The sequence below is a fragment of the Pteropus medius genome, unplaced genomic scaffold (genome assembly GCF_902729225.1).
Source record: "Pteropus medius unplaced genomic scaffold, Ma_sr-lr_union100, whole genome shotgun sequence".
In the NCBI taxonomy this organism is placed as follows: Eukaryota; Metazoa; Chordata; class Mammalia; order Chiroptera; family Pteropodidae; genus Pteropus; species Pteropus medius.
In genome coordinates this window covers 2,098,462-2,115,960 of record NW_024342470.1, presented here as the reverse complement: position 1 = coordinate 2,115,960, position 17,499 = coordinate 2,098,462, and the positions used below count along the sequence as shown (strand labels likewise).

The 17,499-nt window shown below is 35.4% G+C and overlaps 1 protein-coding gene and 1 pseudogene across 2 annotated transcripts in view; both read right to left on the bottom strand.

The window, feature by feature from the left end:
- The window catches only part of ZNF143 (zinc finger protein 143), a 39,801-nt gene that overhangs the window by 7,862 nt on the left and 14,440 nt on the right, over nt 1–17,499 (bottom strand). For both annotated transcript variants that reach the window (XM_039863550.1, XM_039863551.1), the window contains exons 8-12: nt 11,917–12,036; nt 10,645–10,720; nt 9,816–9,941; nt 7,491–7,670; nt 2,006–2,233 (exon numbers count right to left, since the gene is read on the bottom strand). In XM_039863550.1, the coding sequence (XP_039719484.1) occupies nt 2,006–2,233; nt 7,491–7,670; nt 9,816–9,941; nt 10,645–10,720; nt 11,917–12,036 (730 nt within the window). The remainder of the gene's footprint in view (nt 1–2,005; nt 2,234–7,490; nt 7,671–9,815; nt 9,942–10,644; nt 10,721–11,916; nt 12,037–17,499) is intronic.
- Nucleotides 5,173–5,292, bottom strand: LOC120603259 (uncharacterized; annotated as a pseudogene).

The window sequence follows — 17,499 nt, the reverse complement described above, 5'->3', positions numbered from 1 at the left end:
CACCTCCTTCCAATTCCTCTACCTCCATTTTTGCAAAGCCAAACCAAATCATAGCAGACCAAACCAAATCTTTCCACATCAAAGTTAAGTGTTCTAATTTTGGGAGACCTCTCTTATTCTCTTAGTTGGAATAATTATTGATACTGTGCATGTATGTTGGGGAAGAAAGAGGGGGGAACTGTACAGGAAGACTGATTGGCAAATAACCCTTCCAATATGGTAAGTATGCATTAAGTTCTTGCAGTCACTTAAGAAGCTGTTAAAAATGATATGACAGTCTTCAAAGACGTTAATCACAAATCCAGAATGGTGTGTAAATACAGCCTAAGAATACCAAGTTACTTACTCTTTAACACAAATGATTGATTGCAAGTCATCAGTACATAATGACATCACTGTGTAAAGACAATGTAATGGCATGTTATCTGAGATAAGGTTAATTATTGAATAAGTGACAGAACAGGAACCATCATCTACTTCTTTACTTTATAAAGACCTAGCATGTAAATAGCATTTCAATAATCTATTACTGCTATACTTGACAACCAAGAGGATTACTGATCCTTCTCTTCTATCACTTTCCACTTCCCATGAAGGCAAGAGGGTATATATATATTTTTTTCCTTTAAAGAAGGACTTAATATGCTAACTTAAGAGTAATTCTCAAAGTTTGATGCATACACTCATATGACTCTAGTCATATTGGTGACTATCTCCATGGTAGTCATTCCTTCATTTTTTCTTGTCCTATTCCATAGCTGTTTATATACCATTATTCCAATAGGTTACAAAACCTAGGGGATCATATGAGAGAAAAGGAACACAAATCCATCCTTATTCTTGGAAAAACGATCTTAGTTGTTTTTTTTTTTTTAACAGAATGTATATTATAGACTATTTTCTTGAAACAAGAAATTCTGACAATCTGAAATATCAACATTTAATGAAGAGTGAAGAAGCTTAAAAAAAAAGGAGGTGTCTTAAAACCTAAGTTTCACTTCATTAAAGCCTGATTTCTAACTGCAAGGATTTAGCAGTTGTAATTTTGAACCATGCACACTTACAGTGCTTTGGCTAGAAAATAATATGGCGTTCAATACTGAAGGAATAGTTATTTTCTTACTATCACACGAGAAATCTGAAAAGACAAATTAAAACTACAGAGAATCATTTGAGCAGGTAGTGAGCTGTTCTTTCCCTTATTTTCCACCCAATTTTCTTCACAAAAATGTTTTCAGTACTTCAATCTCTGCTGTTAAGAATGGGAAAATATACTTTTTAAAAAATTTTAAAATTTACTTCATTTAGGAGGTACTAAATGAAACAGTAAGACAACCTATAACTTCTTTTTTTTCTTTTTTTGGTTTTAGAAAAATCCACTTCATTTTGCCTATTTAACCTCTGCTGAGTTATTTAACAGAAATCGTAGAATGTAGTTCTCTGAACTATTTTTTCAAGAGTTTATTCTTATTGAAATGAATGTTTTTGTCTCCTACAACACTAGCTAATAGCACATGAATTAACTAAGATTAAATTGAGAGTGCTTTGTGCTCTTAACACACCCAATAGTCTAGCTGCCCCTGCCTCATTGCTAGCCTTTCTTACTACCTTCTCAGGGAGAAGCGCCACACTGGCCAGACTTCTTTCAGTCTCTCTAATTCGCTTTGCCCTCTCCAACCTCAGGACTTTTTGCACATGCCATTTCTTCCATTTGGAATGTTCTCTTGCCTTTGCTCCCTGTTTCCTCCCTCCTCAAGCCTTGCCTCTCCCCCAATTCACCTTCTAGATCTCTCCAAAACTCACTTCCTCAGGGAAGCTTTCTCTGATCATTTAGACTAAGTTCCCTTCTCATACAATCCAGAGCATGAAGTACCTTTCCTTGATAACACTTAACACAGTAATAAATTTTATGTTTGTAGGATTATTTGAATGATACTTTACAATTTGAGAAAATACTATTAATCTTAAGTTATGTTCATTACTATTGATAAGACAAAACCCTCACCTGGGGGAGGCTCAAAGAAGGCTTCCTGCTCTTCCTCGATGGGCTCCGTGTCATTGTGGGCTGTCCGTTTGTGCATAGCCAGCGTGGAGATCTGTTTGTACGTCTTCCCACAGTGGTTACAGTTGTATGGTTTGGAGTGAGTGTGAACAACATGATGTTTGTACAAACTGGAATATTCTGTAAACCTTTTATCACACCCAGGGACTGTACAAACATATGGCTTTTCCCCTAAGTAAAGAATAGCACCAAAAAAAAAAAAAAAAAAAAATCAGCTCTTACATATGAAGGCATAATCATTCTATACTTCCCTGGGAGTTAAAAAAGAAAAGGCCTATAATGGCAAAAATAAGTAGTCACCAAATCCTTTTCCATCCTGTCATGAGGCAGCACAGAAGAAAAGACTCCCTAACAACTGTTCTGACTTGGCTAAAAAGGTAGTCTGCATCCTGAGTGTTGTCCTGTGTCTGAATACCACTTTCCCCTTAATTTCAAGGGATGAGAAAATTAAGGATGAAGATGGTGCCCAGTTTAACTCTAAGCTTTGATGAAACTACAATTTATTGTTACGTATTACTAGATAATCTAGGCATGATTAATGATATTACACTAATGACAATAATAAATGCAATTATTACTATAACTAATTCAATTTACTCTAAGGATTTGATAAGAATAATAAAAAAGGATTTTCTAAAAAGCCTATATAGTTTGGACGCTTTAGTAAATCTAAAAAAAAAAACACGTTTTCTATTAACTTCACTCTTATATCCACTCAAAAGCTATTGAATATTCACTAAAAATAACTAGGCAATACAAAAGGAAGTAAAAACTATAAATCTTTTTCCACGAAACAATTTGAGAACAATATAGGTAATACAACTATTTTTAGAAAATAATAGAAAATTTCAAACATTCACAAAAGTATAGAGAAACAGTGTAATAAACCCCCATGTACCAATCACCCAGCTTTAACTATCAATTCATGGCCAATACTGTTTCATTTATTCACTACATATTTCCTCTATTCTTCCTACCCTGGATTATTCTGAAATAGCTCCATATAGCATTCCATTGCATCTGTAAATAGTTCAGATTGCATATCTGAAGGATGGATCTCTTTTTAAAAAATTAACAATAATTACTTAATATCATAAAGTATCTAGACAGTATTAACATGTAGTGGTGGGGGAAATCTAAAACTGAAAGCAAACTGGAACAAATCAACCTAATTGTGGTTTAAATGAATACTTTTAATCACACTGAAGGGGCTGGGGTTGTGGGGGAGAAAGAATAAACTAATTAAAGTAACTCATACACACAGTATTTGACTAACATGCTTAGTCTTGGACTAGGTTGTAGGGTGGGGTTAGGGACTGCAAACAAATCTTCTCTTTTTAGTAGTTTATTGTAGTGGTATGGGCAAAGTGATGCTGAAACAATTTTAGATGTAATAAAAGATTGAGCAAATAAGTAAATGTGTCAATGCTGTTGGAAGCCAGAGGTCTTGCTGTGGAAGAAGCGATATACGAACATGAAATAAAGGAAGAAGAAAAAGAGCTCTCTCGGATGAATTGCATTGGAGGTATTGGTATGAACTCATATAATTTCTAAAATGTGCATATGCATGTGTGTAGACATATGCATGTTCTACTTTATTCTCATTTTACAACTTCTTTGGTAATTACATCTTTTCCCATAATCGTAATAGTTCTAAATAGTAAAACCACCCACAAACAGTAAAAAAATCTCATACTAATGTAATCTGTAATATAAGTTTTGGACATAAAGTAATTGGAAATTGCCTCTGGTCTTCTGCCCAGTCCCCATTCTCAAAGCAGGGCAGGTTAGAGTTCTTACCTTGGTGGATGGTTATGGGGGAGGGTGTGATGAAGGCATAAGACTGCCAGGGAAATGGGCAATTACAACTCAGGAAATCAGCTCTATTCATATTTAGGCTGGAGCACAAACTACCACTAGGTGGCACCAAACCACAATCAAGGCGTAAATGGACTTAAATTTTACTTCTGAGCTCCCTACTAGCTAGCTGCATAGCCTCAACTGGGTCATCTGATCAACTTTGTAAGAATGGCCTCCATTAATCTTTACACTCCACTTATAGCATAATGTGGGCATTTACTGTTTCATATACTTGATGACCATTAGCTAATCCTTTCTTCCAGCCCAGAAGTACCTCTTGAGTCAGACTAACATTTCTAACTACCTACTGGATCCCTCTACTTTGGTGATTCTCAATCACATATGCATGTAAAAGACCTGCTGAGTTTTTTAATATATACTGATACCTGAGCCTCACTCTAGTAAAATTATGTTAGAATTTTTGCACACAGAATTTTGGACAATCGGACTATTTTTAAAAGGCGAATCCAATGTGCATCCGTGTGTGAGATCATTGCTCTACCTGAATGTTCCAAAATCGTAATGGCCAAACTTAATGTAGGTATCCCTCTTACTGGAATCTAATTTGCAAATAAAACATGATGAATGGCAAACTTTCAGATACTGGGACTATATTCCATTATTTTAAATGTGAAAAATGTTTTGTCATCCCATATAAAGACCCCAGCCAATTTCTCCAAATATCAGAAAAAGGCTCTTAAGGACAGGAATTTTGTTTCCCTCCTACATTGCAAACGTACTATAATTTAAAGATGAAATATCTTAGAGATATAGAAGGAATGCAAATTATATTAGCAAAATATAATTCCTCTAATCTACAGCCACTTTTCTAGGCCTCTTAGGTTTTCATAGGCTTTTTCATTTTCTTAGAAAACACAGTAATTAATCATGTAGAGAAGATGATAGCAATAATACACATTTGTAAGCATAAGATATGATTGTATCAGAAATATGACTTCAGTGGTTTTCAAATTGGATCACAAATTTTGAGCAAAAGTTTTACAAATTATTATAGCAAATATACAGATGGTAAGAGTTCAAGTGTGAGTGATATCCTGAGACCTATATATTCCAAACCAACATCTGTCTTCCTTTTTCAACTTGCTCTTCCCCATGTTAGCATCATACAAACTCTAGCTTTCATGCAAGCTAGAATGACAGTTTCTTTTTTAGGTGAGGCAACCCTTGGTTGACTTCACAGATTGCAAGGACCTTGTCAGCTTACAATCCCTTATTTTTTATTTCTTTTACACCTACAGCACCTGGTCTTCCTAGGTAGTCTCCCATCTAAGTACTAACCAGACCCAACTCTGCTTAGCTTTCCGAGATCAGATGGGATCGGGCTTGTTCAGGGTGGCATGGCCGTAGATGACAGGTTCTTTTTTATTCTTCATGACTAACTTCGTCACCAAGTCCCTTGCCAATACTTCTTAAATGTCTTTCATTTGTATTCTTCTCCACCTCACTTTGAACATCCTAAAAACCCTTGATTAGTCTCCTTGTTTATGGTCTTACCTCCCTTTAATTTCTTTTTATACTATTGACTGAATGATTTTTTTTAAAAAAAGCAAATTTTCTTTAAATTCTCTTAAGGCTTCCCCTCTGCCCAGAACAGTATTCAAATTTGTTAATGTACCCTTTTCAAAGAAAAGAGATTGTTGAAGATCCCTGAAAATATTTACACAAATATTTACAGACCTCTCCCCGAGGTCTGTGGGATGCAGACATTTCTGTAAAAATGTCTTTTAATTTTGAATTATCACAAATTTCTCTTAATACCAATAATGAAAATATTTAAAAATATTTAACAACATTTAAAAAATGCACATTCTGCCTTACCCTGCCATTCCATTCACCTTTCTATTCTCCCCCCCACCCCCGCCCAAAACACATCCACAAAATGGAGCATAAAAATTAAAAGTTTTTGTGCTACAATTGGCACCATCAAGAAAGTGAAGACAACCCAGAGGATGGGAGAAAATACTTGTAAATTATATATCAGACTTATACCCAGAAAATAATAAATAATCCTTACAACTCAATAATAAAGACAACCCAACTAAAAACAAACAAACAAACAAACCAAAGGCGCTGAATAGACTTTTCAAGTTACAAATTGCCAATAAACACATAAAAGGGATGCTCAACATAAGCACATTAGGAAAATGCAAATCAAAAGCACAATGAGAAAACTATCACTTCACTTACAGTAGAATGACTATAATCAGAAAGACATATAATAACAACTGTTAGCTAGGATATGGAGAAACTGGAACCCTCATACATTGCTGGTGAGATTGTAATATGGTACAGAAACTTTGGAAAACAATTTGGATGGTGCTCAAAATAGTAAACACAGAGTTACCATATGATGTAGCAATTCTACTTGTAGGTATATACCCAAGAGCAAAGAAAACATCTCAACACAAAAATTTGTACATGAATGCTCAGAGTATTATTCATAATAGCCAAAAAGTGAAAACACCTAGTGAAATGAAAAAATAAAATATGATAAGTTCACATAATGGAATACTGTTCAGTAATTAAAAAGGAAAGTACTAATATCTGCTATGACATGACTGGACCTCAAAAACATTTTGCTGAGAAAGAAGCCAGATGAAAAACACCATATATTGTATTATTCCATCTATATAAAATGTCCAGAATGGACAAATCCATAGAGACAGAAAGTAGATTAGTGACTGCTTACGGCTAGCGGGTGGGAGTGGGAGAAGACTGCTAATGACTATGGAGTTTCCTTTAGGTGAGATGAAAGTATTCTAAAATTAAATTGTAGTTATGGCTGTACAACAGTGTGAATATACTAAAAAGCACTGAATCATATATTTTAAATGGATGAATTTTATAGTATATGAATTATATCTCAAAAAGCTGTTCTTAAAAAAAGAATCTATCCATAGACCACCCCTCCCACTCTGCCCATCACCACAAAGCCCAGTTTAAGAAAGGCCTTTACCATGACAATACAACACACAAGGCCCCTGCACACCTCTCTGACCTCACTGTGTACTACTCTCTACTCTCCGGTCATTTGGAACCACCCAGTGTTCTCCAAATAAGTCACGCTTTTTCCTATCTTTGTGCCTTTACCCATGACATTTCCCCTGCCAGGAATACCTTCCCTTTACCTAGCAAACTTTAGGGCTCAGTCTAAAAGTCAAATTCCCCTGTAAAGTCTTCTGTGAATGCTTCTCCCACAAAGCTGGCTGCTCCCCTCCCTACTCCCACAGCATCTTGTTCACTTAAATGGGAGACATTCTACAGCAATTATATGTCTACTATCTCTCTTCAACTCAACTGCCCCTCACAATGTCTTATCTGTCTTTGCATCTGATGCCTGACAGGGCAAAACACAGAAGATGCTCAATAATTGTTTCTGAATAAATGAATATATAAATGCTAAGGTGAAGTTTTTTTAAAGTTGCTTAATCTCTTTCCACCAAGTGGTAGGAAGGAGGAAAGAGATTACTTGAGAATGGTTTATGAAAGAGGCAGGACTTAAACTAAGCCTTGACAGTTAAATGACCAAGAAATCACAGACTGTTACCTGTATGTATCCTCACATGGTTTTTATAATTGGTTGCACTGGCAAATGCCCTCCCACATCCTGGTTCTGTGCAGTAATAAGGTCTTTCTCCTGTGTGTGTCCTAACATGCACTTTTCTGATATTTGATGTTGTAAAAGACCGACCGCAGCCTTCATAGGGACATTTAAAGGGCCTTTCTCCTGAAAATACAAAAAGGAATAAATTAAATGGTGCAAAAATACATAGAAAATTGAAATGTCTTATCCTTCGATTCTGCTTAGGATCATGCTCAGGACTCTAGCCTTCTTGCATTTGAGATTCCCCTTCAATTTTTTTCTCCCTGTAAACAGCATCTTCTACTCGAAACTTAAATTTAAATAGGAAAACCTGAATAGTATTCAAAATTCATCAATGATTACATGACTCTCCAAGACAGAATCATCCAGATGGGTGTATTAAAAAATAAGCTGAGAAAAGCAAAGAAAGAAATATATAAAGAAATATAAAAGAAAAATTGAGTAAAAAGTAGGACTAAGTTAGAATAACTCTAGAATTCCCTAAAAGCTTATCTCCTAGTTTATTCTATTAATACCTTGAAGAAAATAATGTTTGGTCTTTTTGAAATCTAGAGTCTAGCATATAATATTCATCAAAAATACTTGCTGAATATATTACTATTCTCATACTCTAATCTTATAAAAAAGTCTATTCTGCCAATTATATTCATTTTCTTCATCTTTGCTTTATTCAACCCCAGAACTCAAAGGGCCTTTAAACTGTCAAGCAGAAAAGAGCCTTTGCTTTTGATTCTCCTGTGCCCTATTCTCGAATGAGCTCAAATTAAGCAAACAACTTCTGGGACAGGAAAGAAGACCTCTCTCTCCCTCAATGCATGTGTGTAGATATAGATATTTATCTCTATATATTTTTCTTTCCTTAAGTGAAATTATGATTTACCTATTGGTGGAAACCATTCCAAAAGATTTCTGCCCTCAAGTATGAAATCATTTAAAAAGGAGCAGGAATCTTTGATCCTTTCTATAATGAGTTTTGTTCAGTATGTTAACATAAGGAGAACAAAGAGTTTACCTTGGGTAAATTCCTTCCCTCTCTGGATCCAGATGACCTGTAATGTTTTCTCAGCTCTGACATGCTATGATAAGAAAGACATCTAGCATTCCAGTAATTTTCATTGTGCTATATATACTAGTCCCCTGACTCTGTAGCATCTTGCTTTGTTTTTGCACTGAAATCACTTGTGTTTATAATAGAAGTCTCTGAAACCCCTTACTCAATCCAACATTATACAAACGAAAATATGATTTAAAACCACTTAAATATGTTGGTTGCTGAATGAGTACTATCAAAGGAAGCACAATTAAGATGTTCTGACCAAATATTAATGGAACTAGATTATGGTTTTATGTAACTTATACAAAAGTTGGCATTATACAGCAAATCCAAATAAGTGTAAATTAAATAGAAGCAGAGACCTAGAGCTTTGTTCCTGAACATTTATAAAGTAAAGCCAATTCTGGATCATATTTGAACTAAAAGTTAAACTTTAATGACTGGAAGAATCTTTAAAGAAATCTACTAAACTATTTCAGAATGCTCAGAAGTATTTGGGGACAAACTTATCATACTATATTTAAAACACCTGCAGTAAAATCTCAAACAAAATTATCTTATAGTCAACAGCTTATAACAGCATCTCTTATCAACTGTTTCTGGAATTCTTCCAGCTCTGATTCAAAGCAAATAAATACCTTTATAACATCAATTCCACAAATAATCAAATACTAGAAAGGGAGGTAAGAAGTAGGAAGGGAGGTAAGAACGAAGTACCCTTTAGGAAAAGGAGAGAAAGAAAGTTAAAAGGGAGGAGAGATGATCACAAGGAAGTAACAAGCTTTTCTTTCTTTGAGGCTGTTAGGGGTTCAAAACTTTCTTTAGCAGCAACTTAATGCATGAGAAACAATACTAAATTGAGAAGGAACTGGGTGCCTGTCTCAGTTGGGCTATTAAATAGATGTGTAACCCTAGGTAAATAAGCCTGTTGCGCAGATAACTCCTAAAAACTGAGAGGACTAGTGGTCTACAGCCATTCATTGTTAATTTGTGGGGGGACATAAACCCCTTTGAGACACTAATAAAGTTATGGGCCCTGATCTTGGAAAACAGCATACATGTGCAAATGGCAAACTGCATGGAATTTCAGGAGTTCAAGAGAAGCCCTTGACAATGAATCCCTGAAATTCTTCCCGAGATTCCTTCCCCAAGTCTCCTCCCTCCCTGCAGGTAAGGACCCCTGACCTCAATAAGACATTTGTTCACACCAGTACCTGTATGAGTCCTGATATGTTTCTGTAGATCTCCTGAAGTTTTGAAAGATTTAGTACAATTGTCTTCTGAACACCGATATGGCTTTTCTCCTGTATGAGTTCTGAAATGACTTTTTAATCCATAACCTTCAAGAAAAATTTAAAAGAAATTTCATTACACAAGACTCCTCTAAGCATGCTTACTGAGATTAAGCTACTAAAAAATATAGTAAACACCAAAGATATAACACTAGGCAAATACACAATAGAAGAACTCTTAAAAATGTACAAGAGTATTACAGCTCAGGTCTGTCATGCTGAAAATTCAACAGTTTCATCTCTGTCTAGAAGAGGTTGTGTGTATTTCCTTTTATAAAGTGTCCCAATCTTACTGATGTTCACAACTCAATCTAAAAGCCTGAAGTGGAATCAAGACATGGAACGAGGAATAGCGTAGCAGTCAGGAGGTCTGGCACTGGTCCTGGTCCTGCTGGATATGTCCCTGGGCAGGCCCTGTCCCATTGTTAAGTCCCAGTTCCCCAAGGTCTGTCCTAATGTTAAATTCAGTGTCAATTTTTAATGGTTGGCTTTCATTTTTCCTGGTAAAAGGAAGCAGGGTGTGGAGTGAAACACGGAACAGAGTAGGCAGAAACAACAGCCTGAGGAGAAAACTGAGAAGAGAGAGAGAAGAGAGTAAACAGGACAAGAGGTAGCTAAGGGATAGACTGAAAAACTGGTCATTGTATCTCTGCTAATTCAAACAAAGGCAAGGGGTCAGTTCCAGCCTCTGGCCTGTCTCTGCTTGACTGCTAAGTGGAACCAAGAAACAAAGAAAATTCACTGCTTTTACCTGTTGCAAATGCTTTCCCACAGCCTGAGTGTTCACACTGATAAGGCCGGTCTCCTGTGTGTGACCTCTCATGGACCTGTTATTAAAACGCAGGCATGATTCTATTTCTTTTAGGCATTCCTCAGGTGGATGGTCTCAACATAGACCTTTTTTTTTTCACTACTGAATTATTTTGTTGCTTGTACGTTATTTTTGATAATATACGAAAGGTAACTTTTCTTTTTCTCAGAAACTATAGCCCAATGTAGACCAAAATGTTTTATTTAAGAAGTACTCATTTTAAATAAGGAACAGGAATCCTGGAGGTTTTGAGGTTTTCTCAAGTGGTCAAAAGTGTATGGGACACATACATGGTGAGAGCTAGGAGCAGAGCATAAGGAGAGGCTACACAATGTGAGGTTAAAGAATGGGGGGGCTGCTGCTAGAGGGGCCTCGAGCTGAGGCAAAGCTTCACCACTGACTAGTGGTATGGCCATGGCACCTGCCTTCTCTATGACTCAAAATCCTCTCTGTAAAGTGGAGACTAACATATCTGCCATAGAGTGCTGCTGTGACGAATGATCCTGATAACGGCCAATATTTACTGAACTTCTACCACATGCCAGGTCATTCTTTTCAGCACTTTACACGTACAGTAATATTTAAATCTTTCAACCACTATATGAATGAGGTACTTTTATCATCCAATTTTATAGATAAGGAAAATGAGGCACTAAGAGGTCAGGTAACGTATCAAGGTTACACACTGATAAGCAGTGGAGATGGGCTCTGAGACTGCTACTCCAAATATGCTAAATACACACTTTCTGACATACTCTAAGTTATTCAATAATTGTTAGGCATTATTTTTATAAGTCATGGTATACTGTGTTTAGCTGCAATAAAAGTACTTGGCCTATATATTTGGAAGACAGGACAAACTAACACCATCTTTTGCTAGATTTTAGCAAATCGCTGCTAACAGAATGATTACACACACTGCTCATATAATTATATAAATTTCATATTTGACAAAAATGTATTCAAATATATCATGTGCCAGGTGGTATGCTGGATATTAGGGAGACAGAGATGAAGTAAACACATTTCGAGCTCTCAAAGAGTAGACAGTTTCTAAAATATGCATAGGCTTTACATGTCTTTGTATGAGTGTGTGTCTATACCTTGATAAGTGGGGGAAAACAATGGCATGTGAATGTTACAAGTATATCATGTTGGCATTTAATATCCTAGGTATAGTCATAACTAGATATAGCATTTCTTTATATATACCTTAAGATGATGAGCTGTTGTATATAATTTTCCACATCCATCATATGCACATCGAAATGCCTTTTCACCACTCTGTTGAGATTTAGCAGTTACTCTTGTTGCATGTCCTTGTAAGACAATCTAGATGAAACAAAAAGTACAATTTATATTATTTATACAGAAATAAAACAGATGAAATTACTATTTTAGAATAAAAAAGATAAAATTGTAATGTAGGTTTCCAGACTCAGGTCATCATTTTACAAAGACTCTATTCTTGAGTCAGTTAGGCTAATTCTGTTCCATGGCTGAAGTCACTGGCTCTGGAAGAAGTCAAAAAGAAATCTATGAGGGGTACAACTAGAGCTCACAGATCTACAGCAGACCCCTTCATCAACAGAGGATTCATTCTAAGATCGCCAGTGGATACCTGAAAATTCAGATAGTACCGAACCCTACATATACTGTTTTATCTTCTACATACATACCTATGATAAAGTTTTATTTATAAATTAGTCACGTTAAGAAATTAACAACATAATAAAATAGAACAAGTGTAACCATATACTGCAATAAATGAATGTGGTCTTTCTAAATATCTAATTGTACTGTAATCACCCTTCTTATTATGACGTTGATGTGAGATGATAAAATACCTTACTAAGTCAAAAACTTCAACATTCACTTACAGGAAGCACTTCTCTTTGACATATCCAAATTGCCAACATCACTACTCTTGTGCTTTGGGGCCATTATTAAGTAAAATATTTTTAAATGCTTGAACACAAGCACAATACCACGACAGTTGATCTGAAAACTGAGATGTCTATTAAAATGACTAATGGGTAGGTGTCATATATAGCGTGGATACGTTGGACAAAGGAATGATTCACCTCTCAGGCAAGACACAGCAAGAAGCATGACAGCATGAGATTACTCAGAATAGCACACAGTTTCACCTATGAATTGTTTATTTCTGTATTTTCCATTTAATATTTTCAGACTTCAGTTGACTGTGGGTATCTGAAACCGTGGTTAAGGGATGAGGGGAGAGCTGTAGTCCTACTCTAGAAAAATCAACTCAAGTATCATCTCTAGTGAATTCAGGTAATTCTTGACATACTCAAGGGATATATATATATACATATACACATATATACACACATATATGTACACATACATATATACATTTATAAATAGATGTACACACATATATAAACACACACATGCACACATATATTTTAGAACATGTTTCCTAAAAACAATGTAAGAAGCATATTAAATTTCAAAAAAATGAAAAAGATGGGGTTAGGTCATTTGGGTCACCTGTGAGAGACATTACAATCCATATGATCCTACTGTACTTATATTCAGTAGATCATTTTTCTGGGACTCAACACCACAAGACTTTGAACAACTGCATTGATTTTAAAGGCTTTTTATTTTTTATTAAAAATTATTGGGGTGACAGTAATAAAATCAAATAAGTTTCAAGTCTACAATTCAACAGTATGTCTTATATGTATTGCACTATATGTTCACCACCCAAAGTTAGATTTCCTTCCATTACCAAATATTTGACCCCTTTTATCCCTATCTACCATCTCCCTCCCCCTTCCCTCTGGTAACCACTAAACTGTTGTCCGTGTCCATGAGTCTCCATTTGTCATGTCTGTTGCTTTTAGTTTTATATCCCACATACAAGTGAAATCGTATGGTTCTCAACTTTTTCTGACTTATTTCACTTAACATGATTATCTCAAGATTCATCCATGTTGTCTCAAATGACAGTATTTCATCTTTTCTTATGGCTAAGTAATATTCCATTGTATATATATACCACATCTTCTTATCCATTCATCTATCAAAGGACCCTTTGGTTGTTTCCATGTCTTGGCCACCAAGCATAGTGTTGCTATGAACATCGACGTGCATATATCTTTATGGATAAATGTTTTCAAATTTTGGGGGTAAATACCCAGAAGAGGGATTGCTGGGTCATATTGTAATTCTATTCTTAATTTTTTGAGGAACCTCCATACTGTTTTCCATAGTGGCTGTACCAATTTGCAGTCCCACCAGCAGTGTATGAGGGTTCTTTTCTTTGCATCCTCTCCAACACTTGTTATTACTTGTACTGTTGATTATAGTCATTCTAACAGATATGAGATGGTATCTCATTGTGGTTTTTATTTGCATTTCCCTAACAGCTAGTGAAGTTGAGCATCTTTTCATATGTCTGTTGGCCATTTGAATGTCTTCTTGGGGGAAGTGTCTCTTCAGGTTCTCTGCCCATTTTTTTAATTGGATTGTTTGTTTTCTTGTTGAGTTGTATGAGTTCTTTGTATATTTTAGATATTAGGCCCTAATTGGAGGCAGTGTTTGCAAATACCTTCTCCCATTCAGATAGCTGCCTCTTTGATTTGTTGATGGTTTCTTTTGTTGTGTGGAAGCTTTTTAGTTTAATATAGTTCCATTCATTTATTTTTGCTTTTACTTCCCTTGCCTTTGAGGTCAAATTCATAAAATCCTCTCTAAATCCAAGGTCTGTGAGTTTAGTACCTATGTTTTTTTCTTTGCAATTTATTATTTCAGGTATTATATTCAAGTGTTTGATCCATTTTAATTTTGGTGTATGGTGACAGATGGCAGTCTAGTTTCATTATTTTGCATGTGACTTTCCAATTTTCCCAGCACCATTTATTGAAGAGGCTTTCTTTTCTCCACTGTATGTTTTTGGCTCCTTTGTCAAAAATTATTTGCCCATATGTACATGGGTTTATTTCTGAGCTCTCAATTCTGTTCCATTGGTCTGTGAGTCTTTTTCTGCCAGTAACATGTTGTTTTGATTACTGTCACTTTGTAGTATAATCTGAAGTCAGGCAGAGTGATACCTCCGGCTTTGTATTTTTTGTTTCAGGATTGTTTTGGCTATTTGGGGTCTTTTGTGCTTCCATACAAATCTGATGAGTTTTTATTCTATTTCTTTAAAAAATGTCACTGGGATTTTGATGACGATTGCATTAAATTTGTATACTGCTTTGGGTAATAAGGTCATTGTAACTATGTTGATTCTTCCAATCCACGACACTAAGTATCTTTCCGTTTCTTTGTGTCTTCCTCAATTTCTTTTAATAATGTCTTAGTTTTCAGTGTATAGGTCTTTCACATGCTTTGTTAGGTTTATTCCTAGGTATTTTATGCTTTTTTTGTTGCAACTGCAAAAGAAACTGTTTTTTTCATTTTTTTTGGAAAATTCATTGTTAATGTATAAGAACACTATGGATTTTTATACTTTGATTTTGTATCCTGACACTTTACTGTAATTGTACATTGTTTCTAATAGTTTCTTGGTGGAGTCTTTAGGGTTTTCTATATAGAGGATCACACCATCTGCAAAAAGTGACAATCTGACTTCTTCATTCCCAAGTTGGATGCCTTTAGGGTAGACGCTTTTTAAAAACTTGTTTATTTATTACCATACTGTATGTGACAAAATAGCTTTTAAAGATCATTCTTCTAGTTTTGAATGGAGCTGTCTAAACTCTGAGAACGGGTCAGGTCCTTGCCATTCTGAGGAATGATCTACTTACCGTAATACGCATGTTTAAATGGCAAGGGGAGAGAGTGGAGGCATTATCGAGGCTAGAACAAGGGTGGGAGTATTGAGAGGAGCCTCGAATTGACAGTATAAAAAATGATGGTTGAGCATGCCCGCATGGACACTGGTGGCTATACAGAATCTGCCTTAGGCTTTTCCTTGTAACTGTTAAATCAACTAAAAAACAAGAAGTAGATCTCAATGTAATTGCCGAATTACAAGCTATTAATTTAGCCATACTCATGTATTGCTGTGGGCATTCTTAAACAGAGTACTTTAGATCAGGGTTTCCAAATTTGGCACCACTAATGTTTTGAACGGGATAATTCTTTGTTATGAGAGGCTGTCCTATGCCTTGTAGGACTCCACCCTACTAGATGCCAGTAATACTCCCCCAAACTGTGACAACTAAAGTTGTCTCCAGGCCTTGCCAACAGTCCCCTAGGGCACAAAACTGCCTCCCCACAAGCACAGCTGCTTTAGATACTCTAGGTCTTTCTTATGAAATCTGGTTTCATGTAAGCTATCAGCTTAGCAGCACAACTAGTATGTTTATGCTACAAATGAAAGAAAAGGCTCTAAACTGTAAGCATCACAATGAAAAAAATCTAGAGATTTCAAATAAGACTATTTACAAAAAATCTATTGCATTAGCTACAGATCTCGTTAAAGTTCAGCTAGGCATAAAGTTACAACCTCTCAAGTAACTCTGGCAGGAGTTGGAGTACCAAGAGACAAGCTGAGAAGTTATAGATGCTGCTTATTTGCAGTAGTTCTCTGGGGGATATTTTGACCTTTTAAAACCATGTACTAGGTACTCAACCTCAAATATTGTACTCGATTGTTTTAGAGGGTGGAGGATTCATGAACTTCTAGTCTAGCACTAATGAAAAGAAATATAATAAGTCACAAATACAAGCCACATATGTAATTAAAAATGTTCTAGTAGCCACATTTTAAAAGTAAAAAGTAACAGGTGAAATTAATTTTAGTTGTTTTATTTAACCCAATATGTCCAAAATATTATCATTTCAACATGTAATTGAGATATTTTACATTCTTTTTTCATGAGTCTTCAAAATCCAGTATGTATTTTACATTCACAAAACATTTCAATTCTGACTAGCCACATTTCAAGTGCTCAATAGCCACATGTGGCTACCATATTGGACAGCACAGACCTAGTCTATAAGGGAGAGGTACAGAGGGCAAAGGAGAAAAAGCTACAGTAAAAAAAAAATCCTATTCAACTTTCTATTTCTTTGTCTATAGGCACCAACACCAAATGGTTATATGTCTACAGATGAGGAGAATGAGGCTTTTTAGGACATTTTGCAGTAATGTATTCCTAGTTATGTTTCTGGGTTCAAAAATTATCGGTGGTAACAGACTTTTATGATAATAGTAGATTATAATATTAAACAACCCAATGGTAATAAATCCACTCATTTTTTGTAAGACACATTCTATATTAGTTTATTACAAATGTAGTTACAACTGCCTTTCTTTAAAAATAACCTATTATTTAAAAATTTAATTGGTAGTTATTAATAAGAGATAGAATCCTTACTGGGCCATCCCAAGGCACTGTCCTGCATCTCTTGTATATATTTACACTATGTTTGCATTTTAGTAGAGGTTGACTTAGGTGGATCTGACATACTGGAGGATAAAGAATATTAAAGTCTCATTTTATGAATTCAAAGACTTGAAAAATTTGCCAAGAATCACATAGTTTCAAAGCTGATGGGCTTAGTGAATTACAAACAGTGTTTATACCACTGCCACTTCATGGCACCACTTCATCTGAAAAACAGAAATACTGGCTATTTGGCAACACTGATAAGCATCAAATTTCTACCAGTGATTTCAGTGATTTGTTATTTTATTATTTACTGTTATTATAAATGTAAAATCTTCCTGATAACCCCTAATAGTATCACTCAATGTCATTAGGGTGATGCTAATGCTGATGTTAAGAATTGTAGCCCTGAAGCAATAGC